Source organism: Megalobrama amblycephala, linkage group LG5, assembly GCF_018812025.1.
Source record: "Megalobrama amblycephala isolate DHTTF-2021 linkage group LG5, ASM1881202v1, whole genome shotgun sequence".
Taxonomy (NCBI): domain Eukaryota; kingdom Metazoa; phylum Chordata; class Actinopteri; order Cypriniformes; family Xenocyprididae; genus Megalobrama; species Megalobrama amblycephala.
In genome coordinates, this window is record NC_063048.1 from 34,234,332 (window position 1) to 34,252,692 (window position 18,361).

At 37.6% G+C, this 18,361-nt stretch overlaps 1 protein-coding gene across 7 annotated transcripts in view; it reads left to right on the top strand.

The window, feature by feature from the left end:
• The window catches only part of rbks (ribokinase), a 33,846-nt gene that overhangs the window by 14,314 nt on the left and 1,171 nt on the right, over window positions 1-18,361 (top strand). For 4 of the 7 annotated variants that reach the window (XM_048191963.1, XM_048191961.1, XM_048191962.1 and 1 more), the window contains 3 exons: window positions 4,202-4,293; window positions 7,266-7,454; window positions 9,518-9,588. In XM_048191963.1, coding sequence (XP_048047920.1) covers window positions 4,202-4,293; window positions 7,266-7,454; window positions 9,518-9,588 — 352 coding nt within the window. Of the gene's footprint in view, window positions 1-4,201; window positions 4,294-7,265; window positions 7,455-9,498; window positions 9,589-18,361 lie in introns of all 7 variants that reach the window. The other 3 variants (XM_048191967.1, XM_048191966.1, XM_048191964.1) reach the window with 2 other exon arrangements.

Below are 18,361 nucleotides of genomic sequence, written 5' to 3' on the forward strand. Positions count from 1 at the left end.
CAGATGACATGGCGTCCCAGTTTTCCAAAAAGAACTTCAAATTTTGATTTGTCTGAACACAGAACAGTTTTCCACTTTGCCACAGTCCATTTTAAATGAGCCTTGGCCCAGAGAAAATGCCTGCGCTCTGGATCATGTTTAGATATGGCTTCTTTTTTGACCTATAGAGTTTTAGCCGGCAACGGCGAATGGCACGGTGGATTGTGTTCACCGACAATGTTTTCTGGAAGTATTCCTGAGCCCATGTTGTGATTTCCATTACAGTAGCATTCCTGTATGTGATGCAGTGCCGTCTAAGGGCCAGGAGATCACAGGCATCCAGTATGGTTTTCCGACCTTGACCCTTAACGCACAGAGATTGTTCCAGATTCTGTGAATCTTTTGGTGATATTATGCACTGTAGATGATGATAACTTCAACTCTTTGCAATTTTTCTCTGAGAAGCTTCTTTCTGATATTGCTCCACTATTTTTCGCTGCAGCATTGGGGGAATTGGTGATCCTCTGCCCATCTTGACTTCTGAGAGACACTGCCACTCTGAGAGGCTCTTTTTATACCCAATCATGTTGACAATTGACCTAATAAGTTGCAAATTGGTCCTCCAGCTGTTCCTTATATGTACATTTAACTTTTCCAGCCTCTTATTGCTACCTGTCCCAACTTTTTTGGAATGTGTAGCTCTCATGAAGTCCAAAATGAGCCAATATTTGGCATGACATTTCAAAATGTCTCACTTTCAACATTTGATATGTTATCTATATCCTATTGTGAATAAAATATAAGTTTATGAGATTTGTAAATTATTGCAATCTTCCAAGTGGTTCCGCCAAAACCGCACTTTTGTATTCTTCAAAAAGCTTACACTGTATGTCCTACGCCTTCCCTATTCTACTTACGGAACGAACGCAGCGCCAGTTCAGTATTTAAATAGAAGCACTTGGAAGTGGCGGAAGCACTTGTTTACATAAAGTAGGGCTGGGCGATATAGCGCATGCGATTGTCACGCGCATTTCGTCAGTAAAGCCGGTTCCCTGATTACCGCTAAATCGCCATCACCTGCTTTCAAATGGAGCGGCATTTAATAGACAGAACCGTAGATCACTGACAAGCTACGCAATATCGATAATGAACGCGATATATTGCCCAGCCCAAACATAAAGCATATACGTTTACATTTTTTTTTAGAAAATGACCGATCATTTCGCTAGATAAGACCCTTATTCCTCGTCTGGTATCTTTTAAAGCCCTTTTAAGCTGCACTGAAACTGTAATTTTGACCTTCAACCGTTTGGAGGCCATTGAAGTCCATTATAAGGAGAATAATCCTGAAATGTTTTCATCAAAAACCTTAATTTCTTTTCAACTGAAGAAAGAAGGACATGAACATCTTGGATGACATGGGGGTGAGTAAATTATCAGGGAAATTTTATTTGAAAGTGGACTAATCCTTTAACCTTTATTAGTCAAATTATCTGATATTTTAATGACACATACTCATGAGTGTCCTCTCTTTGATATTATTTCCATTTTTGTTTTTGCATGTTTTTTTTTTTTTTTTTTTTTTTTTTTTAAATAAACCTTTATTGTTTATAATATGTTAATATTTAATGCCATATAATCACATTTAGCAGATTAGAGCTGGTTGAAAATATAGTTTACATTTTGCGACGATACAAGCAATGGTAAAGTTTATATTTGCTAGATAGTATAAATCACTTTACATGAGCATACTGTATGTATGTGGATAAAGTTAAATATACTTTATGGAAGTATACTGTATGTATGCAGGTAAAGTATCACAATTCAGTTTCTAGTTACGGTCTTCCCCTTCGTTACAGTCCACATCTTTCATAAAATCACTTGTGTCACACTGTTGGGGTCCTATCTTTGTTTAATCACCAAATGGTTTGTGTGAGTGCTAGCATAATCATTTAACAACAATAGTTTATTTCCTTTTCACTTCCACTTATTTTTAGTTCCTTATACCAAATGATTGGTGAGAGTAAAGCACAACTTGTGAAAATAACACAACCGGCTGTGTCGCAGATATCATTAGCACCTTGTATGTTCAGGTCCCCGCTGATCAGAGACACCGTTTATCCTTGTCATGGAGATGCACAATGATGCAACAAGCTTATTCCACAGATGGATGACACAGATGGATACCCCCCCACCCTCCACACCAACGCACCCCGATATTCACATTCACCACCTCAGAACTTCCCAGATACATGCTGTTTAGCCCGTTAGCGGGCCATATTAAGTGTTAAGAGACAGGCCATTAGCCCAGATTATGCGCCTATCACTTGGGATGAATTCATCAGACAATGACGTGCGCAAATAGCACTTAGCCGGAGCTCAAGGCTTGGATTACGCACATGCCACCCCCACAGGCTCACTGGAGAAGAATCCGAGAACCGTTTTCCTAACCACATTTTTAAATAAATTAATATAAGGGCCATCCAGCTTTGATTCTCTCCTCAAGTGTAGTTCATTTCAGTTAACTTCAAAGCTAATATGTAGCTAACATGTAATTTCATACTTTAGATCAGCTACTGAAGGGATGTTTGTTCACTCTAGCATGAATTTAGCTCACATTTAACTTGTGTTTCTGTTGTTTTTCATTTAGAGCTTTTTAAAGCATCTCTGAGCAGTGAGGTTTCGCATGACTCATTCATTCATCTCATGTGGCTACTTAGTTTTGCCGTTTATTTTCCCTCATTATTTCCCTCCTCTTCTATATTATGTTGTCCACTTCACAAGTGCATGTTGATTTCTCTTTAGATCATTCAAGAAAACTAGGGGCTCACTGCCTATTCCTAAAACACAAGGAGACAGTTCACCCAGAAAATGAAAATTCTGTCAGTACTTAAGACAGCAAAGCTCCAACAAGCACACACACACACAATTATTTACAGTAAACAACACTGTCATTCCAGTCAATTTCTCTGAATGCTTCTCAGAATTTATGAATATAGCGTACAAGTCATATGAACTACTTTTATTGTACTTTCATGGTTCTTTTTTGTCTTCTTTGGAGCTTGACAGTCTGAATCACTATTCATTGTATAAAAATACCAGGTATAGGACATTATTCAAAATATGAAATAAAGAAAAACATGAACTTTCAGTTTAAACAAACTTTCAGGTGTGAAAACAGGAATTTGTTCATGTGTACGGCCAAAGAATGACTTATCATTCAGAAAGTGAATTTCAGAACTTGGCAGGAAATGTGTTAACTCACAATGGAACATGATACACTGTTCATGTATAACACCTCTGCTATTAATAAACTTTCATGGTTGTTAATTTTAAGTCAAATTAATCATATGAATTGTATGTGAATAAAAATCACTAAGAATGTCTTTTGGGACCAGTCGGTTACAGGTAATTATAAAAATAATTTTTAAGTGTCCAAATATTTTTTGGGTCCACTAAAGCAGTGGCTCTCAAAATTTTTGACCCAAAGGCTCACCATTATTGGCTAAAATATTTTCTTATGGTACTTCTGCTGCAATTATTAATATTAAGGGTTAGAAGTGTCTTTGTGCATATTAGATTATGGGCCCTCTGTAACATAAATTCATAAGCAGCAACAGACATGACAATTCTTACAGCCAGTATGAAAATAGTCGTTTTCTGTATGGTAAGGACCATGTTCAAACCTGCAAGAAATTATTTTCTTATGACATATTAAATAAACCACCTTTTAGAATGCGTTGTTTACTAAGCTAACAAGTGAGAAATCCCCTCACCGACAGGAAGTAAGGAGATAGTGCCTTGGTTATAGTCACTTCCTATGTGGTTGGGTTTTACAGAACATGTTATGTTTAGGACTTAGAGAAAGAAAGAGAGAAAGGGTTGTTAGCCAAGTATTGACGCAGTTATAAAACTATAGTTGTGTTAAGAATGGAGCAAAGTAAAGGAGTTTATATCAAATCAAATGAATGTAGCTCAAAGTAGCTCAAAGGGCGAGTTTCATACTGACTGCTGTCTGACGTGAACTGCGGTGTGTCAGTATCTGTGACTGAGCTGTGTCTGCATGCACACCAATTATAACTCATAACAAAAATTTGACATCATAGAAATTCTTTACCTTGGTCTTTGCATTTTTACTTGTGGGATTTGCATTTCTCTTTGTTCTAAGAAAATCAATTTCCTTAACGCAATGTGTGAATAATATTTTCTGTGTTTCTTACAGTGAAAACCATTTTTAATCCAGCCCCTGCTGTTGCAGACCTGCATTCTGATTTCTACAAAGCATCTGATGTTTTCTGCTGCAATGAGTCTGAGGTGAAACACAATATCAGTCATTTTACATAAAGAAAAATATCACAAACAAATGCACTTTTCAGCATTGCTATGGGTGATAACACGGCGTTGATATGCTAAGATGTTCAGAATGATTTTAGTGTGTCACTATAGGGCTTTTCACACTTGAAATAGTTAACCCTGGATCATACTAAACCCCAGGTTAACTAAATCCTGGGTTATTGTGCTTTACGTTTAACACTGCTCATAATTTACCAGGGGTTAACACTTAATCCTAGGTATTCATAAGCTGACGTTTCATATTGTACATTCCTAAACCCAGGGTTAATGTTATTATTTGCATATTAGTGGTATCACTGTCATTGATTGGATAAACGCAGCACGCAACCTTTTTACATAGCACTAGCATTGCCCATCCTCGTAATGCCGACTGTGCTAAACAGAGTTTATACTGAATGGACATTTTGGTCAATAAAGGTAAGAATAAAATGGTCTCTTCTTCACTCAAATTGTTGCGTTTTCTGTCAGCATTTGACTTTTTTCCTCTCAAACGCTGAATTTAATATTTATATACAATGTGAATATAAGTACGCGATTGGTTGTCTGCATCATTTCACGCTGTACAAGTTTGGCACCACAATACGGGGTTAACACCGCAAAAGTGGTGCTAAACCTTCTCCGGATAAAAACGGTGCTAACCCCGTTTCTAAATAACAAGCGTGAAATGTTCCTTTACCCGGGGTTAAAAGCGGTGTTTAGCATATTGCATTTTTAGAAAATAAAACAAGTCATTATAAATGAACATTAAAATACAACTTCCAAAAAGCAAGTTGACATGAAATTTTAACCCAAATTTATATTTTGACTGCATTAACCTGTAGAGCCTATTTTGCATGTAGGTTTTCAGGTTTGTTAAAGCAGGTTACTAGAGTAAAACAACAGCTCAGTTATCTTGCCTGGTCATGACCTGCATACTAGAAATGAAATACAACCACACGAAAAGTCACCTACCTGCCAAGTGCAAGAAATTATGGGGTTGGCTGCTGCGTCTTACAGTAACTGTTATGTTTGAGGCCGTCCTTTTTCACATCGTGGCAGGGCAAGATGACAGACAAGGGCTTGGATTGATGGGAAACAGTAAAGTTAAAGCAGCAACGACCAGGCAGACAGATGCACAGATGGTGTGTCAGTATGGCCTGGGGCAAAAGCTCCAGCGTGACTGAGAGTTTGAACCAGAGTGCTCCGTCAGGGCAGCTTTGATGTGGCTGGGAGGTTGGAGGGGGAAAAATGTACAGGTGGGACTTAAAAGTGAGAGCCCTCAGTACAAATCAACCCCTTAGATTCAGCCTTCGTCCCAGCGCACGCATTCGTGTACACGCTTGGCTCTCACCCGACGACTTCAGTTGCAAGAGTGAACGATGAATCATCAGCAGTTTACAGAAGTAGATAACCACACATTGATGAGTAATGTGTGCGCTTTTCTGTTTTGGCAGCCAGCTAGGAAAGATTGATGGCAAAGCTTAAAGTACACAAATACAAAGGGGATACTTATTGGCCTGATCTTTCAGTACTATCTCCACTCGTTTGGTGGGCCTGAGTGGGGGTTATTCTTTGCACCTGCAGTAGCGAACCTAAACGAACTGATAATGCCAACACTACATTTTTCCATGTAGAAGACACTTTGATCAGATTGATCTCAGGCTTTACACACTTATTCATACCCTCTGTTATTCATGAATGACATAAAGGTTGGTGACATACAGCAAATGTTGCGGTTACATTAGCAAAATTTTGTGGGCAAAAAAAAAAGCCCATTGTCTTTTGTATATAGCGCAGCTATGTGTAAAGCACAGCTCTCACTGAAGTCACTTTCGAACCAAGCAGCTGTTGGTCAGCACGGCAAATTCAAGTGACCAACTTCAAAATGAACAAAATATGCATCACCTTACATTAAAATTCTGATCACGCGGATTCTTATTGGGATATCTGGATTTCGCCCACTTTATCACATAGAGGTAAACAATAAATAGTGATTAGTCAGAAACATACTCTACACAGGTTCATAAATGTCCAGTAGGCACAAATGCCTGGTCAGTGTATTAAGTAAACGGCCCCGTTGTATATACACTGAACAAAATTATAAATGCAACACTTTTGTTTTTGCCCCCATTTTTCATGAGCTGAACTCAAAGATCTAAGACTTTTTCTATGTACACAAAAGGCCTATTTCTCTCAAATATTGTTCATAAATCTGTCTAAATCTGTGTTAGTGAGCACTTCTCCTTTGCCGAGATAATCCATGGCTGGCCACAATAAAAGGGCACTCTAAAATGTGCAGTTTTACTGTATTGGGGGGTCTGGGGGGTCCGAGAACCAGTCAGTATCTGGTGTTGACCATATTTATAATATTGTTCAGTGTATTTAAGACACACTATTGTGTTACTGTGGTGCTAGCAAACTTCAGTACTCAAAAGGGCAATGATGGTGGTTTCATTCCTAGTCTAACAGGTTTTATGCCAAACATCGCATGAACAAACAGGAAAAAAGGTCTCATTGTATCTGCTTGTCGGAGAAATTGTTAACGGCAATATGAACTGACGGCAATATCTATGGACTTTTAATTTAATGAGCTAAGCTAGCTAGTTATTTTTATTGTTGGTGTTTTATTCAATTTAAAATCTAAATGTTAGTGAGAAGAAGAAGATATCAATCTGCATATGCAAAGGACATCGGTTATGCTCATTTTTCCTCGCTCCTTTGAAGGCATCTTGAGTAAAACGCCTCTTTATTTAACAAAGCGCATACAAAAGACCTGATTTACAAATGCTGAAAACTAGAAACGTTTGAGTTCACGGACATAGAGTATGATTCTGGCACCTGTAATCGTGGTTTAGGATACAAACAAATTAGCGTAGTTGCATATTAGCTCTTAGCATAACTGATATTAGCATAAATATGACTGTTTCTTCTTTATCTTGTGGTGTTCCTCTCAGGCAGAGCTGTTGACGGGTCTCTCTGTTATCACAGTGGAGGATGCCAGTCGAGTAGGCCTGGAGCTGCTAAGCAAAGGTTGTGGTTCAGTCATTGTCACCTTGGGGCCACAGGGCTGTGTGGTGTGTCAGTCCACAAACACGGTCCCTAAACACATTCCCACCACTGCGGTCACTGCTGCGGATACCACGGTAAGACTGTAGTTGTCGTAGTTGCATGTATGTATGTACCCAGCCAACAATTATTGGTGGGGCCAATGTAGGCCATGATATAGGCTTGAGGTATGTTTCCCAAATGGGTTTGTCCACAGGTTTCATGTGAATTAGCCCCAATCAGATTCTATATGAGATTCATATGGACTAATTCATATAGGAACAACATGAAGCATGTGGATAAATCAATTTAGGGGCCATTCCTCAAGGTCATATTGTGTCTACATTGGCCCCACCATGAAATGTTGGCTGGGTAATATATAGACAGTATATTAGTTTTGTTCAGTCCCTCAAATTGTTGTTTTTCATCAAAAGTGTAGTCTGGCAGGTTTATAACAAGTTTTATGTAACAGTTCAAGAAAATAAGAACATTATACACCTAATCCTCTTTTATTATGGAGCTAATGGTGCTCCAAATGTGTTCAGGCAGTTTAAGTAGAATAAATGTATCAGGTTGAGGTAGTTATCTGCAGCAGATGTATCTGCCGCTCAAAGTCTGTGACTCACCACACACTAGGAGTACTTCATGGGTAGGTTCTTTAACACTTTACTTGTTATAAAAGCATGCTACATTCATTGAGTTAGTCTCACAAAGAAGAAACATTTGACTTTTATCTGGTTTACTTTGCAACTTATTCTAGCCAAGAACTGCTTACTTAGATAACACTCACAAACAAACCACAGTTCACCTCTAGACCAGTAATAGACTAAAGAAGGGCTTCTCATCGGAAATTCTAGAATGAATGGTTGCATTGACGATAGAGAATGGAAATGGAAAATGTATGTAGACCTTGTATATGGTCTAGATTTCCATCTCTTCAGAAGTCATAAGTTGTATTATTTGAGTAATAAGACATCAAACAAAGAAAGAATTAAAAATTGTGCGATATAAACCCACATCTGAGTAACATAAATGCCACAAACTTATTGATAACACAAATTGTAATGAAAATCCATGCACCAATCAGACCACATAGATCAATTTTACATTTTTGTGTGTAATCTACATCAGGTAGGCTGTGAATGGTCCGTTGGTGGTCCACCTGAAGCTAAAACTGTATTACATAGTGTTTGAGAAAACCTGATGTTTCTATACCCCTACAAGTTTGCCATGCTACTACAGTCATCTGTGCAAATGATATTGAGTCATCAGTCATAATATGCCCATAACATATGATCCACAAGCATGATTCATAGTTGAAGTAGTATGTTTTGAATGGGTTGTAAACAATTTTTTCAGCTAGTGTGATTCTGCTGTAGGCTTTAATGTTGACATGAGAAGAGAAAAAAAAGTGAGATCAGAGTTATGAGAAGGCATTTCTTGATGTTTTGCGTCATTTCTTACTAAAACAGATTGTTTGTTTTGCTGATTGTTGTCATGAGTTCAGTCTGGCGTTCTACGTATATGTTAATTGAATATGGCTACTTATTTGCCTCACATTTTCACAAGTCTGACATCAGTCTCATGTTAATTGTGGATGTGGTTCTTCTGGTTTCTCTACTGATTGTAATCTCTAAAGAGGCTTACTCATTTCACTCTTGGATTCGGTAGTTCTGGCGTCATAATAACTCATATTTCCTGTTTATTTTTTATAAACACCAATAGTGTATCTTGTGAAGAACAACAAGATCAATTATTAGTCACGTATTAGAATGCGTCAAGCCAGAAAGAAAAGTGGATGCATCATAGTGTGATGCAATATATATGTCCCGTCAGTGGCCAGAAAAGCCCCCAAAAAGGTTGCACTGCTTCTCTGTTTATTTTTATTATTCTTTGGATTAGAAAATGTCTTGCATTTCAGTTCTTCATTTTTTAAACCACATCTTACTTGGTTAACATGCAAATTCATCCCACATCTACTTGTTAGCATGAAGTGCAGACCACCATCACTCCATATACAGTAACTGAAGTTCTAAGAAAAAACAATTTACTTGGAAAAGTTCTGAGAAATAAATGTTTTGTATGAGCCAGAATGAGCTCTTGATTCTTAATAGACCATGTCAATTTTTCCTTTTTTTCTAGTCATTGTTATCTCTTTTAGTCAACGATTCTTCTGAAAATTACTTCACGGTCATATGGAAAGATGACTTCCAGGAAAAACATCAGTCTCTGGTGATGTATGCCGGCTTCTTCAATCATTTAGTCTGCTTCATTTAATCCCTCAATCGGCTACAATCTTGCATTCATTTCTGAGTGCAATGCACACCTCTCCAGAATACAATTAACAACTGATGGATAGAATTAAGTCTCTGCCCTACATTTTTTTATTTTTCTTGGATGTACGCCATATAGAAGAACTGCTGCTACTTCTGTTTTATTGCATCTTTAATTACATTTGAACATGTGTGCCTGATCTTTGGCAAGTGTAGTACCAAAAGCATCGGACACTTATTTGTCTAGATTATATACATAGATAGATTTTGTGAGTGCAAGCGTTGCCTCAACAATACTAAGATGTTGTAGGTAGTTGCTTACAGGCCTGAGTCAAAAAAAGTCTCTTAAGATATTCTGGTTTCTACAGTAGGTGTTGGGAGATGATGTAGCATTTTTCTTCTCTCTATTAATTTATTTAAAAATATATTAAAAATGCAGTTCATACATACAATGTATTGAATACATCTCTTTTGTAATGCCCATATATAACATTAAAGAAAAATGATACTGCCCTGATATCATAAAAAGCCTTATTAAAAGAATGAAAGCTTTGAAAAGAGTTGTCTTTTTTGCCAAAATTCTTTTTTTTTTGTGGCAAAATCTTATTATTAGCACTTTGACAAATCTTTAAAAAAAAAAAAAAAAAAAAGCTATATAAATCTATCTATAGATAGATTTATATAGCTTTTTTTTGTATACAATTCTAAATATATAAAAATAAATGGGAAAAAAACAAAAATGGAACAAAAAAACAAAAATGGAAATAATATCAAAGAGGACATGCATGAGTATGTGTCATTAAAATATCAAATAATTTGACTAATAAAGGTTAAGTTCAGGTTATAATGTCATTCACTATGCACACACACTTTTTTTTTTTTTGCTTGTTAAAAATGGTTTATCCATTCACATCATTATTTTTTTTAATTCATATGCCCCGTAATCTTTAATCAAAAAACATTAATCTTTTATCATGAAATGTGTCTCGGCAGAGGGTGGGACTAAATATCCTCCACAACTTACTGCAAACTGGCATTCAGATCTGCCTCCATTTAATTAGCCATGCCCAACTTCCTACGATCCAATCAATTCCTGAAGGACGAAATCAAATCCCGCTTCACATTTTTCTCATTCCAGAAGCCGTTTCACTTGGATATACTATCACAACTTCTGTTTCATACCAACTTTAAGATGTATAGACTTGTGTATTCAAGTGGTAAGGAAATTTTATGGTAACACTTTAGATTAGGGAACACATATTCACTATTAAGTAGTTGCTTTTTAGCATGCATATTAGTAGCATGTTGGCTGTTTATTAGTACTTATAAGCACTAACGGCCTGTCACTCACATGAGATAGTAAATCACAATGATCCAATCAATTCCCAGTGGAAAAAAACAAATCTCACCCTAAATTTTTTCTTGTTCGAGAAGCCTTTTCACTTGGGAAAGACCATCACAACTTTCATTTCATGCTGACTTTAAATATGCCTTTTGTTTTGTTCACACTTGTAATGCCTCTCATAAACTCACACACTCTGATAAATAATGCACAGTATGTGACGTCCAGTCTCATCAGAGTAGGCTGCCCCTGGCTCTCCTGCTCTCTCTCTAGGTGACTCAGTGCTTATGTGATCCACTCAGCGGGAGTCCGCCTGGCTGTGGTCTCCACGTGGCGGTCGGCCTGTTCCCGCGCACTTTGATGACCCATAAATCCTGAGTTGTTTAACTCTTTTGGATGCCCTGATCCCTCTTCCAGTAACTCTGTTTTTCCCCCACTTGTTAAAATCCAGGAGGAGGAGGGAATGGGGCCAAGTGCCAGATTTTATCTCAATGGCTAGACAGAAGCAAGGCATGTTTCCATCAGTTTATTCTCAAAGAATGATGGCATATCACTTTTAAAAAAATGTGTTTTTTCCTGTTTAGACCAAAAAAAGAACTGTCGTCATCTTTTAAGAGTATGTAGCAACTATTTTTATTTGTGAGGACTATCTTTAGTCATTAAAAAACATTCAATAGGAGGTTAAAGTGTTTACCGGGCTTCTCTCTGAGCAAAGTGGTGTGAGTCACGAAGCCCAGCGTTGATCTGTGCTCCTTGGATTAAATCCAGGGTTTTCTGCAGTGTCACCAAATTGCAGTATTTCATACTAAACAACCCCTGTTATTCAGAGAACAGGCATGGAATGGTCTCAGCTCTGGTATTGCATGAATTAAATCAAGTCTTTTTGTTTATGTGGCTCAGTTTGCACTGCAGCAAACTACTTAGCAACCATCGTTTATGGACAGAAATGAGAATATTTTAGTTTGATTATAGTAAGAATATAAGAATATAGTCTACTTTAAGCCAGCTGCCCAATGATAAACTTGGAAAGCCCTCAATAACAGAATGTCACATTTATCTGTTGTTGCTGAAATCACTCCTTACTGTTGGTTCTGTTACATTCACTTAGAAATAAATCATGTGTAATTGTTTAAACATGTCTCACAGATTCTGTCACTTACTGCAACGTCTCATCAGCCAATTGTCATTAAGTCTGCAGAAATAAGAATAGAAGCACCATGTGGACGTGAATATCGTGAACATCATGGACGACGATTGGTGTGGTTGCGATGTGCTCCTTTGCATTCACCGAGGAATGCCGCAAAAAGTTTTAGGCAAACAGTTGTTGGATTGCAGATAGTATGGCTTGTCAGTTCTTCAGCATGAACTGGAGGTGGGGAGGAGTTACGCATTCACAACAGCTAGTGGATTGGTCATGCCAATGCCATAAAAGACCGCCCATCAACAGCAACTGAGAAATTCCCATCTTTATGTTGTTCCCAGAGGTTACGTAGAGAGTTGGTAGGACTGTTGGCACTGAAAGAATATCAGTGAGTGATTCGCTAGCTACCTAGCATCTGTCACCCTTAAGGGGACATTACGCACATCTCAAATGGACCGTACCGTTGTGTACTCTTGATCAAGGAATCCTTTCTCTTGGACACTAAGCAGTCTCATGTTAAAAGGATCTTTTGGCAGTTTTACAGCTTCACATCACATCAAAAGCCGTGTGGTATGGCACTACATGAAAAGCACGGTTAAACACTACTGCAAATCTGGAAGGGCAAGTACGCAGTTTCCCTCTGTGTGTCTACACACCAATTCTAAGATCATTCCCTTTCTTCCATAAATCTTACGAAAGGCTTTTATAAATCCAACACTGACCGACCCTTTCATGAGAAAGTGATCCTATCTGTAGCCTACGTGTGTGTTCACAAAGACCCATACCTACAGCACACTCAGTTCAGATGGACTGTGGGTGGCCGGTGCTCTTGCATTTAGATGTCAACCCAATTTCAGAACCTTGCCTTCAAGCCAGACAACACGGCTTGTAGTTTCTTCAGACAATCACAATCAGCCAAACTTCACCTCCATGAAAAGAGACATAGAGGACCCACCACAGGGATCTTTACTGTAGACGGTGGTGAGTTTTTACCGGAAAGCAATGCGTGCCTCCACCCGACATTGATGTCATCACTGTAAATGAAACCCACAAAGAGGAACCCACACTGAGCCGCATTGGACAGCAGCCATTCTTTTGAGGGAAACCATCCCCTAGCAACATGTGCTTTGGTGACACAAGATGACCACTCGGACCCCCAAGTGTGTTTCTAAAAGATTAGAGATTTGACCGTCAACAAACGCTAAACCTTGGACTGTACGTCTCTTGGAACATCAGTAGGAACTCTTAATGATACACCAAGCTTTTGGAAATTCTGATGGTTTCTAAACAGCAACAGAATAACAGTTTTTGTTAGGCAATCTTTATGTTGTGATTTTATGCAACCCACCCACTGGTCATTCACTCAGTAACCTCTTTGGCATTGGACGTTTGAATGCCATCTCGCTCACGTCACCCGTGAGTCATCCTCTCCAGCCATTGCTTTTGGAGCCTTTAACATATTTTTTAGCTTGTGGACTTGCAGATGTGATACACTGTTGTGATAATATGTTGTTCCAACAGTGATGACCATCCAGTTTTCCCAAGCTTTTACTCCAGTGGTGATAATCATGCGCTAGCACCAAATTACTGTAGATATTAGTTTAATATCACATTGGCAGACTTCAACTTGCATTCAAAATGAATCCTGTCCATTTCCTTAACATGTGTTCCTGGATTTATTGTCCATAATTCATCTGCACATTATTCCAAAGAAAAATTGTTTGTCTTTGCCTCTTCTTTTTCATACTCCTCCCCTTTAACCATGTGGTTCTATTCTGACAGGACACTTTTTTTTTCACAAGGCTACATTTTTTTTTTCTAAATATCTTTTCATTTGGAAATATGTCAGCTTACAGAAGTAAAATTGGTTGTAAACAAAATTTCAATAAACTATTGTTTGTTTCGTGACATGAATAACTTTTACAACAGAAATTCGTGGTACAAATTGTTTTGGAGAACACTACTTGTCCTGCATCTTTAAAGTTTGTACAGTTTGTAGAGCTGTAATGTAAAACGAACTTTGGTCTTTGACTGACCACATCTAATAATTTTGTCATATGATTGACAGACAGCTCTATCTAACCTGTACCAGAATGTGTCTGAGACTGTTTGGAAGCCGCTGGAAAGCGCAGCAGTTGTCACTACAGATACATCAAGCTTCAGACAAATGCTGTCAGAAGTCATTTGAAGGCTAACCATGCAGCCTGTAAAGACAAAAGCTGACTTTTTAAAAGTGATGGATGGTTGTTTTTAATGCAGAATTGGAAACTATAATGTTTTTGCCCAATTCAGCATGATAAACACATGGTGTCAAAGCAGATTTGTTGTTGTTTGTCAAGAAACACCACATTTTTTTAACATGGGGCATTCACACTGACTATGATTTGTAGCGACTGGAGGTATTACACTTTCACTAGCAGTTGGTGATACAATGTGGCTGTTTCAAAGTAGAGAGAAAGTTAAAATATGCAAAATTCTTTGTCAATAAAATGGCATCTTTTTTTTGGAAATGGAGCTGATCATTCATGATGATAATTTGTAGGCCAACCCAAGTAAAACCCAATTCACAATGGGTTATAGGTTTTAAGAATGGCAGACTTAAAGTCTGTGGTTAACATTTCACCTTTCACCTTTCAACTTTCACCTTTTGTTCATTAAAGGTGCCATCGAATTGAAAATTGAATTCACCTCGGCATAGTCGAATAACAAGAGTTCAGTACATGGAAATGACATACAGTGAGTCTCAAACACCATTGTTTCCTCCTTATAGAAATCTCATTAGTTCAAACGACCTCCGACGAACAGGCGAATCTCAACATAACACCGACTGTTACGTAACAGTTGGGATCATTAATATGTACGCCCCCCAATATTTGCATATGCCAGCCCATGTTCCCAACTTTATGAAAAGCATTACACAAGGGCAGCCAGTATTAACGGCTGGATCTGTGCACAGCTGAATCATCAGACTAGGTAAGCAAGCAAGGACAATAGCGAAAAATGTCAGATGGAGCAATAATAACTGACATGATCCATGATAACATGATATTTTTAGTGATATTTGTAAATTGTCTTTCTAAATATTTCGTTAGCATGTTGCTAATGTAATGTTAAATGTGGTTTAAGTTACCATCGTTTCTTACTGTATTCACGGAGACAAGAGCCGTCGTTATTTTCATTATTAAACACTTGCAGTCTGTATAATGCATAAACACAACTTCATTCTTTATAAATCTCTCCAACAGTGTAGCATTAGCCGTTAGCCACGGAGCACAGCCTCAAATTCATTCAGAATCAAATGTAAACATCCAAATAAATACTGTACTTACACGATTAGACATGTTGCATGACGAACACTTTGTAAAGATCCATTTTGAAGGTTATATTAGCTGTGTAAACTTTGTTTATGCACTGTTCAAGGCAAGCGCGAGCTCCGGGGGCGGAGAGCGCGCGATTTAAAGGGGCCCTAAAATAGGCAGTTAAAAAAATTATTAAAAAAAAATCGATGGGGTATTTTGAGCTGAAACTTCACAGACACATTCAGGGGACACCTTAGACTTATATTACATCTTGTAAAAAAACGGTCGATGGCACCATTAACATTAATTTTATACTCATACCTCAAAATGATGTTTTATTAAACAAGGTTCGGGAGGAACAGGTGCAGATAATTAACCTAACTAGCTCATGTGGAGAGCATTCAGTTAATCAATGCAATCATGACAAGAGGTATAAATACAGCAGACTTACCTCTGTTCGTCTGACAGTTCATCAGCATCCCTCCTCCACCCCTTCTCCTCACTTCAGTTTTATCTACTTCTATCTCAACGAGGGGGGGGGGAGTACTCTGGGTTTGGGCCAAAATTTCCGAGCTCGGAGCCCTCCCCCCCGGACAGCACGCCAAATATGCATAACCCTTACCATACTTAATTATATGTAAATGTGAACTCGTGAATGTGGATTTTGATTTTTTTTTTTTTTTTTTTTTTTTATGTAAAATGCTTCAAGGACTGTCAGAATGTCAGAAGTTGAATGCACATGAATGCCACCAAAGTCATAAATACGAGTGGGAAGCTCAAGATTTTCTTTCAGCCCTAGCTTTACGGCATGTCAGTGAGAAACATGACATGCCACAATATTTGGCAATGACATTGTCAAGCTTTATTATTTACAGCAAAATACGCTATTTGCCTGCACAGAATATAATAATGTTATAATATAACAATATATTATATAACAATAAAGTTTACAGTGGCTTCATAAATTACTTAACACACCTGATGCCCATTCTTTGTTCTTCATTTTCTTGAAGTAGTAGAGTTTAAAAACCTTGCTTTATTTATTTACCTTTTGCACTAGATGGGTACACCGCCATCTTGCTCCGACGAAAATGACTTGAACGCTGTAAACACAACTTCCCAACTCGTAAATAACTTCCCAGGAGGACTTGAATGCACTAAATGACCAACAATACAGCCACTTAGTGAAATCCAGTAATAAAATCACAATTGTCTTTATTTCTGCTCGTCACATTCCTTGCTGCAAGAAACTTATTAGAGCAAGAGATGCAGATGGAAGGTTTAGCCTCTGACTGAACAAGGTGGAGACATAAATTTCAGGAGAATTTTTTGACGACACCATAGTGTATGTCAAACTGCAAATGGTTTTCCATTTAACCAAACAGACGGCATGCATGAGTAGTGCTTAACTGGGTAAAGGTGAACTGTGATCATTTAGTAATGGATTCCTGTCTATATAGATCACTTCATTTAGTCATCAGTCAGTAGGGGAGTTTAGACAACTGTGGCCTTTGGCTTTGTGGCTATATAGAGGAGACCAAATGGACAGTCAGAGGTGTGTAATAGAGATCGATGGTTAAGAGGCAGGCCATTGAGATGAGTAATCTGGTAGACTTGTGAGAACCAGTGACAGGTCGATCTGCGGTTAAATCTGAGCACATCATTACATTCCTCTGTGCTTTCCCATCATAAATTCAACACCCGCCTTTACCCCTCCCCCGTAGATCCCAGTCTACCCCCTGCAGGCATGGTGAAACATGCCAGTGTCCTTATCAAATTCATAGTGCAGATAAAAGTCAAGATGGAAAATGGGGCTTAGCGTGTGATGCCAATAACTCAGAAAAAGAATGATCCTTTAAAAATAAATAATGTTTTCTTTGCATATTGTGTTTCCTATATATATATTAATGTTTTTGAAAGAAGTCTCTTATGCTTACCAAAGCATATTAGCATCAACATGTAGTGATTTCTGAAGCATCATTTGACAGTAAAGATTGGACTAATGCTTGCTGAAAATTAAGCCATCACAGGAATAAATTACTTTTTAGCATTGCTTACGCACAAGTAAAATAACTCAATCATCAAACATTAAACAGTTTTTATCATGTTTTTATCATCGTTCCGTTCTGAATCCCATCTGGATGTAGTCTTTGACAAAAACATGATTTTCTCAGCTTTTTGTTTAGAATGTTGTTTTTTTTTTTAAAAAGGAAAAGAAAGAATGTGGGTAAAAGAAATTAACCCACATTCAAGAGTTGATAAAAAAGAATGCATGAAGCTAGAATAAAATGGTTTTGTTGTTGTTTAAAAGAAGATTCAGTGTTCTTTATTTTGATATATTGCATGTTCAGATATTCATTAAAAAAAAACAAAAAAAAAAACAAGATATTCTGTGGACCATGAACATTTTGTGAAAATGATTGAAAATTCTGGCACTAACAGGCAAGTTTTTAAAGAAAAAAAAATAAAAAATACTGGCAGAGAAAGAGTTAAAGTAGAAAACAGTTATTTTAAATTGTAATAATATTTCACAATATTACTGTTTTCACTGTTTTTAATCAAACAAATGCAGATTTGGTGAGCATAAAATTTCTTTCAACATTAAAATATCATATTTATTCCAAACTTTTGACTGGTATTGTAGCTGTTGAGTTTCCAGTTAATAAACATATTAGTACGTATGAAACAGACTGCTCATCCTTTTTGTTTTGTTACTTTTCATTAGCGTTAATGCGTTAAAACATGGTGCTTTTGAGTTTGAGGTTAGATATGACGTGGACATGTTGACAGGCTAAAAAAGATTCACCCAAAAATAAATACTGATTATAGTGAAATTACTAAGTGGGAGGGAAAACAAAGTTGCAGAACTTTGCACACAAAATGTCATACTGCATGTCTCAGCAAGTGCACAACTCAAAACAGAAGACCTTCGCAAGACTTTGAGGCATGA